Genomic DNA, 15,004 nt, shown 5'->3' with positions numbered 1-15,004 from the left:
CATAAATAATCCTCGACTGATGAAGTTCAGAAACAGCATAGAACTAGGATCATCATGCACAAATATCAGAGTCCCAATGAAGTGTGTACACCAAAAAGGCATTATATGGGCTTATATTCACTTCCAATCTACTGTCCTGTCTTTCTTATTTTGTGGAAGGTGCAAGTCGACAGGAACACGGACTTTGCATTAAGCTTCCAAACCCAATAGGTAGCTGTTAGCCTATTGGGTAAGGTTTAAGACTTGTGTATCATATGTCCGAGATTCGAATGTTATCAAATCTTCGGGGGTGAAAAACCTGCTGAACAGAAAGCCAGAAAGTCATGTGGAGGGGCACTTTGCATGGACTTCATAGACTGGTTGGGCCAAAGGGCAGGGACCACAGCAAAAAAAAAAATATAGGCTTAAACAATCTCCTCATGCATGGTTCTAAAGATTCACTAACGCACTGTTGGCTATGAACAATATATGACGTCAATTTGACTGTAACACTATCAATCAAGGCATTCAAGTTCAACATTTCGGTCTTTATAGTTTAGGTCAATGACATTATGGTAACTGTAAATGATTTTGATGAGAATAAAGCACTATGCAGTTACTTAGAGCTGAAGATACAGTATCACCAGGAACTCAAATATTTCTTTGTAACAAAAAATGCCTGGTCCAAGAAGGGGATTTTTTGTTTCGAAAACCATAAGAAATTGCTGATCCAAGAAGGGGATTTTTGTTTGCAAAAACATAATTATGTCCTATGTCCTTCACTTGCTGGAAGAGAGAGGCAAACTGGGTTTTGACTCACTGACAATTTCATGGAGCCAAATCAGATGCTAGTAGACAATGGCATGTTACTAGCATCATGATTGATCCATCTGTCACATACACAAAATGTGGTGTCAGTATTGTGATGCAAAACACTAAAGAGAGTCATCTCCATGCAGCATATAGAAATATGCAATATTGAAAAAGTAGTCCTAATAGAGGTATGGTAATACAAGGAAGCACAAGGATGGAACAGAAAACTGTACATTTCTTCAGGGGAATACGGTAACTTGGAGAAGTAAAAAGAACCATGTGAAGATAGAATCACAGACATCAATGAAACTTTATTGAGGCAATAAATCTTGAATCAACATTGTGAATTAAGTCCAAAACAATGGGAGCTAGTAGAGATGGGCAAAAGAGCCCAACCGTTCGGTCCAGACCGGACCGGTCCAAACTTTTTGAGAAGGACTGGCCCCAAACCGGTAACTTTAGGACTGCATAAAGCCCAGATCAGAAAATATTTTGGACCATACCAGATTGGGTACAACTAATTTTTTTATAAAAAATTAGATATTTGTTCAAAAAAGTTAATAAATTTAATAAAAAAGAACAGAATCAAAATCAATACACTTCTTATAAATTAGAACATAATTCAACGATCAATACCAAATATTTATAAACTTTGTAGTAATTTCATGTTGTGCAATTATTTAATTATCGTATTTTTTATGTTTTTTCATATGTTCTCACTTTATAATCTATAAGAGTATTTACGTATATTTTCAATAACTTAATTTGAGTAAAGTTCCATAATTTCATTTGAATATTTGTATTTTATAATGTTTGACACAATAAATGAATTGTGAAGTCATTATAATTGTAAAACGAATATTTATTATATGTAATATCGGTTTTTATAAAAATTAAAAACCAGACCAGAACAAGGCCAGTCCAGATCAAGGCCTAAATCAGTCCTTACCCTGCCAGACTCAGACAAGACCAGGTTTTTTTAAACTGGCTTAACCATGCCGTTGACCAGATCTGACGAGGCTTTTTAGAACTGGTCCATGCCTATCTCCGGAATCAAGCACACAAAATATGTACTCCTCAAGTATCTACCTAAAATAAACTAGTTAAGACCTGACTAAGAGCTTGGCAAGTTGACAAGTTCAGCATTTTCATAAGAAAATCATAAGCTGGGATGACAAGAGCATATCCAACAACTATACTATAATTCTTCAAAAATAGAGTATCTAAAGAAATCACATCCAACTCCAACAGCTCTTCTATTTTAGCAATTCTATGATTAACTATATTATTAAAATATTCAATAGATTTAATAAAATATTATATCTCTCTCCTAAACACTTAATTTCAATGTCTCCTATTGGTGAGAAAGAATTAAATATTATTTCTCTCTCTTAAATATAATGCTTTAGAGATTTCTACCCTCTCTTTGTTTCTTTATTTTAGCATATGGTATAGCATAGTTGTTGGAATATACACCCCAAATCTCCAAAATCTCTATTTTAGCATAGCTGTTGGAGATGCTCTATGTATCTGTTCCTAGCTTAAAGAAAAAAAACATTCTATATTTTTTTGTTTTAATCAGGCAGCCTTTTGTGTTCTACATGTAAGAATTTGTAGTATATAGTACTAAATTTTCCACACAAGTTTCTTGATTAGAAATAATCGAGTTTTTTAGAATAGATTACCAATCTCATGCAAAGATATACATGTATTCGAGATTGAACGGATGAGAAAGATTTACAATTTCCCTAATATTTATAGTATTCTCCAATTTGTAGTCTACTGCAATTTTGTAGACAAAGTAAGTGTAAACATATGGTTGAAATTGTTCGGCCAACTGCCATGTTAGTTTCCATACACTTGGTTGATCTAGGCGGCCAAGTGACCTAGCGCTCAGTCTCCTAATGATAAGAGGTTGCTTACACATATATAATTATAATAATCTTTGAATTGTGTTAACAGATGAGAACTAACAGCTTGATTTTTTTACACAATTACTTCTCTAAATGACTAATTAATTATTTGATTGAAATAATAATAAAAATGAATTAAAAATTCCTGAAAGTTATAGAAAAGTTGATCAATACAAGTTGAAGGAAGTCAATTAATCCCTCTTTAATCATTTTGAGATGCTTAATTCAATGAGTAGATGCTAATGGAAACACAACTTAGACATCCTCAATATCTTCGTTCGTATTAAAATCTTCACTCCTAGAAAAATGAGCATCTTCATAACAAAGCTATATTATGATGGTTGAAGCATAAAAGAAATGTCATTCAACGTACTTCCCATCAACTCCCACCCACAAAGTCTTTATAGTGAACATATGCTTTATTCTACCCCATGAAATTAGACTATAAAGCCATTATTGCATCTCTATTAGCTATTAGCCTACATATATTGGCTACAAGAGGTAACAAGCTACAATATGTGAAAAAACAATTAATGTATCCCTACAAAGTGAAGAATATGCATCAACATTATGTGAAGGAGACTAGAGAGTGCACCTCACTTCCGCATGAGATCATCAACCAATTTATGTTATCTGTTACATCCACTGGTGAACTCATTATTGATGATAACATCACTATTGAATTTCTATTGCCAATTCAAAGTTTCATGAGTGATGCATGCTCTATTGATTATATATGTACCACAGGCTGAACTTCATTATTGATGATTACATCACTTCTGAACCTAACTTCTCATTTTAACTAAAAACACCCAATATGTGTTACCTTTACAACTTCCATGTATAAGGTACAGTAAGTACATGTGAGGGGCAAAGGGAGTCAGAATGTAAGTGAACTTTTGACACAAGCATTACGGATCTACTTTTCTATCAAACAAATAAAATAATCAAATTAGACTTCATAAGAAATATTAAGATCAAGAAGAATCCATTGCCAACATTACCTCCTCACGAGATACTGTTCTCCTGTGCTTTATATCCTCCATAACCTTTTTAGTGTAATTTATAACCTTCTTAAAGCCACTCAGCTGTCCAAAAACAAAAACAAGAATGATTAAAAAGAAAATCAGATACAAAACTTTAGCAATGCAGATGATACACCTTAAGGAATAAGCATAGAAACTGAAAAATACATTTTGTAGTTCAGAAAATGATTTCCACTGACAATGCAAATGTGACTGGCCTTTCCATTTGATAAAAAATTCAGTATCATTCCAATCTGGCTCTGAGTCAAATAACTGGTTCAATAATAGAGGGTCTGTAGATTTGTTGGTTCGAACAGCTTCTTCTGCTGTGCCCTTTGGCTGATGCCACAGCACCTTCTCAATTGAGTCACCATCTTCCTCTTCCATCTCATCCTTACCTCACAAAGGATACAGAAATTAATATAGACTGAGAGAAAGACAGGAATATACTATATAATATCACATCTAGATAGTGGACAAAACGAATGAGCACTGTCAGCTGATTTACATATACACAAAATATATAAATAACAGGAAAAATCAAAAGAAGGGCAACTTATAGCCAAGTGAACTCAAAACCCAACTTTACAACTATATAAAACTAAGATCTCCACCACTGCATCTTATTACACTTAATGTTCATCATTACTAGTGCTACAGATAACTCAATTACCCAGAAACACAAAAGTTTGGTCAGATCAACTGATCAACATCAGTTGACACAAATGTTGTCCAAAAACCCATGCGTATATATCCTTGACATAATCCCCATGCATGCATACACCTATTCAGCATATGCATCTAAAAGCCATCTCAAGTAAGAAACGTAATGTTAAGTCTGGATCTAGACCATCTAAAGTTGAAAATTCATCAAATTATGATATACCCATAAAAAGCCACCATAATCTGCATCATACAAGGCAGCTAACTTTCTCATAAGCCTTCAGCATTAATACAATGTAAACTATTGCCTCAAATATACACCATATGACTACTAAAACAGGCATCTGAATAATTATATATGTGCATTTATGGGTAATCCACACCTTGTGGCTCTTTTTCTTGATATCTTCATCATGCTCTTCGCTTTCTTCGCTTTCAGCATATGATACTTTCCGCACCGATCTAGTTGAAGTTCGAATTTCATTGATCCTCCCAGAACCTTTTGTAGAAATAGATCGACCACCAGGGTCTTTCCGAGGGTGGCTACTTCTCCTTCTTGTACTTTTGAAGTCCTCTTCAATATCATCATCTGAATCATTTGTTGACGAGTCGTCTTCATCAAATGATGCCCTACCTCTTTTCCTCCGACTGAAAGATGTAGAAGGTTTAGGTTCTCTACTAGACTTTAAACTATTACGCCCACGCTTCTGCCTTTGCATGCCACTTGGTTTCTTATAAGAATCATCATCTGAGATTTCCAATTCATCATCTTCAGAATTATCATCTTCGTCAAAACCTTCTCCTTCCCAGTTTTCGTCATGCTCCTGAAGGTCACAAAAGTGCAGCATTTAAACTGTGCTCATAGCAAACCCACAGAAAATGATTTCATGAATCAAATATGTTTTATCATAAATGTAAAAGTACATGCAAACTTGAAAATTACAAACAATTGTATTCCCCCAGTTCACATTCCCCAATCCAATAGACATAGACCTAAATGGAGGAACAGAACTAGCAAGCCCATGGTCTGTCACTTGTAATTGTCAAACATCTGTCTATTAATTCTAACATGCGCTTGAAAAGACAAACATGCTCAATATGCCATGTTCCTAGTTAATATTAATTCTACATCCATAAAAAGGTACAATAAGCTTGAGTGCTCAATCATCAAAGATAGCCAATGACAGTTCTCCTGAAAATTATTAACATAAAGGCAGTAGTGAAATAGAAAGCCTGCATTTATTGTAGAACAATGCAGATGATAGGTTATTACTTTAATCTCCATTTAGCAGGTTGCCTATGGGTTACAATATATCAGCAGATGAAAAAGCAAATATAGGCTTCTGCAAGTTATGAGTGGATGAATGATAAATCATGAGTGTCTATGTGTGCGAAAGAGTATGCATGGACAATAATATTAGGATACAGTACATGCACGTGCAGTACTAGAAACCCTACTAATATCCCACCAAGCTATGAAATCCTAAATCCAACATTCGAACTAGACAAATAGCATCAGCAAAATACCACATTACCAATACCAACACACAACAATAATTTGAAATGTCAAAATATGTATTCAAATGCTCAATAAATGAAAATCGAGTGCAAACATTTTTTTCTTTCCCAGAACCAATAAAATGAGCACTGCGAACAAAAAGTTAGTTGTATAAACATTAGCACAGTACAACACCTAGAAGCATAAAATCCTTCACTTATCAAAGTAACAACCATTGATAGCTTACTCTGAAGGAAAATAAATAAATAGCCAAATGAATATACAAGCCCACCAAAAATCCAGGATTACCCGGAGAAAAGAATGGAAAAGAGAACTGGACAACTATGTAGCAGGCCTAGAAGCAACAACACAAAGCCAAGCCAAGCCAAGCCAAAAAAAAAAAAAAACTGTCCGGGAGCCAACACTACACCAAGACAAATTACAAAAGCACTCAAAATCAAAAACAAAATAAGAACAGGCAAACAACTCTGGCTCTCCATTATTCACTGAAGAGGCTATGCACAATCGTTGATGCCAAAAAAACCATCTATCTATTTCCAGTTACTCTATTGATGGGATGAAACTTAATAGTGAGATTCTCCATATTTCCACTGCCTGCCTCGTTTCAGCATGATCCTTAATGTTCAAACCCTTTAACTTAACCTGCTATAAAAATTGTTTTTGAACAACGTTAAGTTGCCTAAGTAGAGCCAAAATCCTTACTTCATTGTGGCAGGGAGTGTTGATGTACTTGTAACCTAGAACAGTTACTCAGATATGGTGGTTAGATCTCTACTAAAACTTGTTTCAAATAATCTACCACTTTCACCGAAGTAGAGTATCTAAGCATAGTAACTTTTCAGCAGCCAACCCACCATTGCTCAAAGAGAACTTATAAGATAAGAACAGAAACAAAGAGTGCTCTAGCTGAGTGCAATACCAACAAATGCTCACATAACAACTTGATTTATTCCTAATTCATGATATAGGTTTTCCATCTACATGTTAGGCTTTGATATATAAATATTTTTGCGAGATAATCTCCTAATTAGCATGAACAAGGATGGAGCATTGTTAAGCCCCACTTAGAATAAAGATTTGATGATCAACAAACATTTACTAAACACTTAGTTATTATATGGGTTAGTTAGTTTGTCTGTCATTCGTTGACACAACCGCTGATGACTTAGCCTTTCACACTGAAAAACGTTTGAAGAAGCCATCAGTAGATAGATGGTCAAAACCTAATGTAATAGCAGATGGCATCTCAATCATGATCGGTAGGTAATGCACTAAACCACCGATAAAGATATGCTCACAACATCAATGGATTTTGAGGCAGCGTTTGGTAAGCAAACTAAAGGGGACAGGATAAACTGGCCAAGATCGGACAGGGCTATACATTTGATACAACTAGAACAGAACTAGACAGAACTGTTCAAATGACCAGACTGCCCCTAAAATATTTATGTAATACCTTTTTATCATATAATAATTATATATGATACAAATCAGCCAAATATATAAACAATTTTATTTATTAAAATTTGAGTGCATTACATTTTTTTCATTTTCTGTTAAAAAATTAAAATCTAATGTTTACGTTTTTTTAATTATACATAATGCACAAACATTGGAGCCAATATCTCATTGACGCAAAAGTCTTGATTGAGATACGATTTTCATCTGCCACACATCATCTCCTTCATCTCTCATCTTCTTCTTCGCACAAACACCACATACTCCTTCCATCACCCGTCACACCACTGAAGTCTCAAGATCAAAACCCATAGCCACCATCACACCACCAAAGCTTCAAGATCAAAAACCAAAACCACCCTTATCATTTCCTCCAGTTCTAAACCCACACGAAGCTTGGAGACCTGCAGAGGTTAGTTTTACGTCGCTAGAAGGTGTAGACCAGCAGTGATGATAATGGAGGGAGAGAATAGTGGTGGTGCAGCAGTAAGTGACAGTGGTGCAGGAGCGAATTAAGAGATGGAGGGATGGTGGTGATGGAAGTTTTGAGAGATGGTGGTGATGGAAGTTTTGAGAGATGGCGGTGATGGAAGTTCAGAGAGATGCAAGGAATGCAGGATGGAAGGTAAGATAGTCTTGTTGATTTTGTTGAACATTGTTCCACCTTTTTGGGTGGAACAGAAGATCTCAGTTTTTGACCCATAAAATCGAGTTTTTGTCCCACCTCATTCCTGTCCAATATCATGTCAAACATGGGACTATTTTTTGTCGCATCCAGTCTGATGTAGTCTGTGCACCAAATGCACCTTGTCCCATGTAGTCTATTTGGTAAGTTGTTTCTGCTCTTTTGTCCCTATAAGTGAGAAAAGTCAAAAAGCACTCAGTCATGTTACTGGACTCTGCTAGAAACTATGCTGTTAAAATCGCGATATATCGTCGATATATCGGATATCGGACTTGGGGAAAAAATCGCTGGTGAAATATCGGTCAAAATATCGGTCCCGATGATATCGCCGATATTTACCGATATTTCCCAATATTTACCGATATTTTGATAGATATATCGTCCCGATATTCCGATTTTTTATAAGACAATTATTTGGGTTTTTCTTATTTCATGGGCTTAGTTTTTTGGGCTCTTTATTTGGTCACATATATTAGGTCTCAAAAATCAAGTCTGACTTCTTTTCTTTTCATCTTCACGCTCAATGTCTCCTTCTCGATCTCCTTCATCTTCACGCTTACGGTCTGCTTCTTTTCTTTTCATCTTCACGAGTTCACGAGTTCACGACTTCACAGTCTGGCTTCTTTCTCTTCTCGGTCTCTCTTCTCGGTCTTCTCTAGTATACTTACCAAGTTACAAATCTCTCAAGGATAACAAGTCTTCAAATCCTATTTTCTTGAGAGATGTTGAAGAAAATGATGATTGGGTGGTTCCAACCGATGTTGAGCTCCAAGAGTTTGTGGATGCAAGAGATGGCCTCCTTTGGTCGGATGTACGAGAAGCAATGGGAGGTAATGAAGAAGTTGGACCAAGTACAAGAAGTAAAAGGGAGCGCTATAGAGATGATGATCATCATCATCATGTTGGAGATGAAGGGGAAGAAGAGGAAGATTGGGAAGCTAACCTAAACGAAGAAGTGAACGTATTAGATGATGTTGACTCGGATGCCGAACCTATTCCTTGCGATTAGCTCGTTTTTGAACACTTCTCCTATTTTTTTTGAACACTTCAGATGATGTGATGTTTTAATTTTGAAACTATATTTCTAAACTCTAATTAATGCATATGATATGTTTATGGATGGATACATAATATATAATTCTAAGAAATATTATATTAACCACTATTTTGGACCGATATATCGAATATCAGTCCTGACCGATATTTTGTATTCTGACCGCAGTAACAGCATAAGCTAGAAAAGCTATACACGTCATTCTAAAATCTTAATCTCACGTGTTGCATCTCCTGGAGCATTTAATGAAACACGGCTAGCATTTATTGCAACATAATTGTCTTTTGATGCACTTCGAGGCTACCTAAACTCATCGGAAAACATCTGCAGATTTCTAAAGTTGAAGCTAGCAAGAAGAACTTCAATGTTAGATCTTCCAAATCCTTCCTAAGGATTCTACCACCTTTCTCCAGGTGTATTCATCTGGGGTTTTCAAGTATAAGTGAAGCTAAGGTTGTAAAGATCAAAAACGCGGAAAACAAGATATGAAGAGAATACATTGCAAGTTTTTGAGCTCACAAGAGTTCATCGCTATCACTCTCAATCCTCATGACTACTATGCTACTTCGGGTAGAAATCCGTTCTAGGTTGAGTGAGGACATTTGTTGAGTGATCTTTGGGAATACATTTGTCATTTGTGTAGAAGTTGTTATAGGTTATGAGTTTATATTCCACACGACTTATGGGTTTGTAACAGAAGTTTCTAAAAAGAAATTTATTAAAACTTTAAAAGTACCGTATTCACCCTCCCCCCCCCCTCTTTCTAATATGTTATTGCTACATTGTTCACCCTACAGAGACCAACAAGCATAGAACCTAGGGGTTGCAAGCAAATCAAGCCTAGCCAAACTTCAGATTCTGCAAGCATTAGCCAAGCGTGGAAAATAGTGTTTGTTTTTGGCTCAAGCTGAACTCTTATTTGACTTTGGGCAACTAGCAAGTTTAGAATATTGATCTTAAAAAAATTCAAAATACACATGAAACAAGTCCAAATATGAGTCCCAATAAGTCTTAATTGTTTATTGATTTTTCATAATGTTCTATTAATTTTTTTTTCTAGTAACAAGCATATGTATAGATGCATGTTTCGGGGTTACAGATAAAAGTCTAATGTCAAATACTTATTTATAAATTTGAAGTAATTAAGCATCATGGAATAATATGTACACATATACATCAACATACAAATTGAATTAATGATAAACATGCTTATTCGAGCATTCAAGCCAAGAAACACAAAATCAACGAATTTTTTAGCAAAGATTTGAAGGATAAAATGTGAGTTCAATTTGAAATTCAATTTAATCATTCTACTTGATCTAGACTTGATTTAACTCAAGCACAAGACCAAGCTGGCTTGATGTATTTTATAGCCCTAATACCAGAAGAGATCCTAATCCTCGTCAGGTCACCAATTAGCCAACACTTTCAAAACCACAACAAACTACGTGTAACCACTAACCTATTGTGACCTTTTTGCTCATTCTATACTCAACTGTTATAATCATAAAGTGTTTGGCTGTCTCACACACTATTCATAGTAATCAAGGAAGTGGTGAATATAAATTAGGATATATTAACCTAATCCTAACATAAGCACTAGAACATGAAAGACTAGATGTAGGTACACCAATACTCCAACAATAATGCCCTAGACTAGCAACCACAACCAGCATTGGACATTAAAGCAATACACTGTCATGAACAACACCACCACCAAATGATATCAAATCACCCACAAGGATCAGGTCTCAAACGTCGAGATATTAAAAGTTGTCTTATTACCGTTTTAACGACATACAATCTATAAATGATCATAAGAACACAAGGGTTGCAGCAGTGAAGATTTAAGCAAAATTGTTGCATCAGTTGGCAATTTGGCATTTCTTAAAAGCTAATACATTCACACTGACTTAATCGAAAGATAAGATATGCCCAAACTAAAATTAAAATTAAAATTTGAAGACAACCATGCAAAGAAACAACAATAATGAGGCATAGGTGATGCAAATGCGATATAATGGACAAGCAGTAACCTTCTTCCCTCTTCCAACACTTGTGGTGACCAAGTCAGGATTAAAATCTACATCAGCAGGGTCATCTTCTGCAGCAAATTGAGGGAACATAAGTAGCTAATTTAATGCAAGTGCACATGATAGCAACAGATACAATGCCAGTTCTATCCACCTAATTTCACATATACGAATATAGCATCAAACAAAATCAAGTTACCATCTTCTTCCTCCTCATCATCTTCAAAATCGGCATCTTCCACATATGCACCCCCAGATGAAGTTTTTGACTTCTTTCTGGACACAAAGTGATTGTCAGCAACCTGCGGCTGAGATATTGAACTATAGCCAGCTGCATTACTTAATAGCTTATGGTGCATTGAATCACTTTGGTCATCTCCATCCAGCTCGTAGTAATCATCAGACAACATCTCATCCACATTTTGACCCTTATTTGCCTTATCCGTTTCCGACAAATCATTGCCAGATCCCTCTTCAATGTTATATTCAGAGCTACTCCTTGATTCCTGCACAGATTCTGACCCATGTTTATGATGCATAGGTTGACAGTCCTTCCAAAATGTTGAGCCCCATCTCCCTGCTGGTTTCCTTGTATTAGTAGTAGTAGTAATAGCAGTAGTAGTAGTAGTAGAAGCTGTTAAATTCAATAAGCCATCCTCCTCCTCAGCTGCTGGCTCATTCAGTGACCTACTCGTAGAATATGGTTCACCATCGCCATGATACTGCCCATCTTCCATCTTCGTCGCAAACCCTTTATCCATACTAGAAGTTGTTTCCAAATCATGGTTTCCTACAATGCTCTCGGCTCTTTCTATGGTTCCACCCTGGTGCTTGTCATTCAAAACCCCCTCTGCAACTGTTCCATTAGTATAGTTTCTAAAAAAGGCCATTCTGACAGGAACCTGAAACCTAAGTCACTTCCGCTTCCCTTATTCACTACGAGCTTCCACCTTCTTTCCTTAAACCTATTAATCAAACATAAAAACATTTAAAACTAGCTAGTAAAAATGAGTGAGGGGTGTAAAATTTCAATCATCTATGAATAAAAATAAAATGAACAAACTACGGCTTTAATCATAGAAAGACTATATGGATTGTCCGGTGACACTCAAACAACCAGAAAGAAATAATTAGTGAAATCCACTCTTCACGTGAATAGCGAATTAAAAAAGTACACAGGAGGGAAAGGGCGATCCAGACGATATGGACACCCATAAAAGCAGAATTCAATTGGCCTGGATGCATAAACAGTGGATCGGTCACTCTACGAAGATGGAGCACCAAAACCATAAGAAAAGACATAAAGCACATTGGAGTTCCTAAATCTACAAAAGAAAACCCCTAAATTAGGTCACGATAGCAGTTCAAAAACACAATCAACCGATGAGTGAGTGAGCGACTTTTAGATGGTATTCAAATTCATTTGAGATGACTCACATTGGTTTACGAATAAGGCTCCATATATACACGTATATAGATAGATTGATTACGTTTGTGTGTACATATATGGATTGAGAAAAAAATCGGCGCACGTTAGCAGTCGTACTCACGTCGGAAAAAGTGGGCCGTCGGGGGTAACAAACACGCGCCGGCAGACGGCGGCAACGACAACAGAAAAACGATTTGACAATTAGAATAAAAATAAAAAGGAATCAAACTGTAACAAAAAAAGTTTTATGTATGTATGAGAGGACACAAAAGTGCACAGGGTTGAACGGATCACACACGGCGGCGACTGTATTTACCGGCCGATTATGTCCGGTGAGAGAGAAAGATAGAGAATTTGGGGAAAATTTTGAGAAGGGTTATTTCAACACAAAATTTCTTTAAAATCTTTTTTAATTGGGGAGGGTTTGCTCCTACAGGATGTGGACATGTGGCAGTTTTTAGTGCAAAGGTGATTAATCAACGGTGAAGATTGGTTGGTTGTTTGTTGACTTACATAAAGGGTATTTGGGGGCATTCTAGCCTTCATATTGTTTCTAATCTTTCTCCATAATATTGATTTAACGAATGGTAAATTGTATGAAAAAGTAATGTATTGTGATATTCATCAAAATAAATTCAGATCAGTTTTAGACTTAAGTATCTTAAATAGACTCATCACATTCTGAATTTAGAAATTAAGTGTGTATTCAAGTTTCTACCACTTAGGTGGCCTTTGGTTCGCAAAATGTTTTTGAATGAAATAGAATCTGTTAAAAGAATTTGACTTTGAAGGAATTGAAATGGAAGGTTGTCAGGTTTGACCACATGTTTGGTTGGCAGACATTGGATTGGAATCTGTTAAAGAATTGAAATTTGTCTATTTGGTTCACAGAATGTAGTTTTAGAATTGGAATAAAATATTGGTAAACGACCAAAATGCCCATTTTTTAAAATTTTATTTTTTAAAACTAAAAATACTTGAATAAAATAATTATTTAATATGTAAAACAATATAAAATACACAACCCAAATATAATCATAAGCCAAACGACATTACTAAATCGACGGTAGTAGGGGGTGGTTCAGATTGGTGGTTGTTCACAGTGGTTCATACGGTGGTGGTCCGCAGTGATTCAGATCGATGGTGGTCCGCAGTGGTTCAGATGGAGGTGGTCAGCGATGGTCGACAGTGGTTCAGATCGGTGGTGGTCCATGGTGGTTCAGATGGTGGTTATCGGCGGTGGTTCAGATTGACAATGAATCAGATCAATGGTGGCTCAGATCGACGATGGTTCAGATTGGTGGTAATCGACGGTGGTTCAGATCGATGGTAGTCGACGATGGTTCAGATCGGTGGTAGTCGGCGGTGGTCGACGATGCTTCAGATCGGTAGTAGTCGATGGTGGTTCAGATCAAGTGGAGGCACATGGTGGTCCAGATGGCGGTTATCGGCAGTGGTTTAGATTGACGGTGAATCAGATCAGTAGTGGCTCAGATCGGCGGTGGTTCAGATTGGGGGTAGTCGGTGGTGGTTGTCGGCGGTGGTCCAGACCGGTGGTAGTCGGTGGTGGTGGTCGGCGGTGGTTCAGACCAATGGTAGTCGGTGGTGGTGGTCGGCGGTGGTTCAGGTCGTGGTTCAGATCGGTGGTAGTCAGTGGTGGTGGTCGGCGGTGGTTTAGACCGATGGTAGTCAGTGGTTCAGATTGGTGATGGTGGTCGGCAGTGGTTTGGATCGATGGTAGTCGGTAGTGGTTGTAGGCGGTAGTTCAAATCAATAGTGGTCGAGAGGTGGTCTACGATGGTCATATTGAGTTTTATGAGATTATAGTATATTAGGTTAAGGGCATATTTGGTATAATGAAGATAGATATTCCATTTCATCAAAGTACCATGTAGTTGCTAAGGAATGTTAAATTCCTTTATTTGTGGAATTTGTAGGATTTTAAATATTCCTTTCGTGAAAAAGAATTAACCAAACGAAAGAATGAAATTTGGTCAATGAAATTCAACATTCCAATTTCATCAGATTTCTCCAGAATCTGCGAACCAAACGCCACCTTAGGTTTCAAAATAAAACATAAAAATCTTTCATACTCATCAAATACCTATTTTAAACTTCGTGCATGTGATAAAAATTTCATGTTTTGAGTGCTAAAAATCAAGCCCAAGGCTTGGATTTCAAAGGATTTCTCAATAACAACATATGGTGATCATTTTTAGCATTTTTGGCAAGATAACTTTGTTTATCTTATGCATGCATGTTTTGATGATTTAATCTAGTTTTTCATCATAATATTTTTGATTTAAAGTTTATAGTCATGATCTAAGTAAAGGAAAATAAAGGATGTGTAAAAATCAAGAGTTAGAACACAATCTCTTGATATCATTTTATACAGCAATCTGACATATTTCAACACCTGACTTGGAAGGACCA

The 15,004-nt window shown here is 36.4% G+C and overlaps 1 protein-coding gene across 8 annotated transcripts in view; it reads right to left on the bottom strand.

Moving 5' to 3' along the window:
- The window catches only part of LOC112521093 (protein CHROMATIN REMODELING 5-like), a 34,992-nt gene extending 22,038 nt beyond the window's left edge, over window positions 1-12,954 (bottom strand). For 4 of the 8 annotated variants that reach the window (XM_025129758.1, XM_025129762.1, XM_025129764.1 and 1 more), the window contains exons 1-5: window positions 11,342-12,921; window positions 11,146-11,213; window positions 4,777-5,217; window positions 3,899-4,123; window positions 3,710-3,793 (exon numbers count right to left, since the gene is read on the bottom strand). In XM_025129758.1, the coding sequence (XP_024985526.1) occupies window positions 3,710-3,793; window positions 3,899-4,123; window positions 4,777-5,217; window positions 11,146-11,213; window positions 11,342-12,032 (1,509 nt within the window). In that variant the 5' untranslated portion in view covers window positions 12,033-12,921. Of the gene's footprint in view, window positions 1-3,709; window positions 3,794-3,898; window positions 4,124-4,776; window positions 5,218-11,145; window positions 11,214-11,341 lie in introns of all 8 variants that reach the window. The other 4 variants (XM_025129759.1, XM_025129761.1, XM_025129763.1 and 1 more) reach the window with 4 other exon arrangements.
- Window positions 12,955-15,004: the final 2,050 nt, after the last annotated feature.

Source organism: Cynara cardunculus (genome assembly GCF_001531365.2).
Source record: "Cynara cardunculus var. scolymus isolate 2C chromosome LG 11, CcrdV1, whole genome shotgun sequence".
Taxonomy (NCBI): Eukaryota; Viridiplantae; Streptophyta; class Magnoliopsida; order Asterales; family Asteraceae; genus Cynara; species Cynara cardunculus.
Note: the sequence above shows the minus strand (reverse complement) of the source record. Positions and strands in the feature narration are given on the sequence as shown.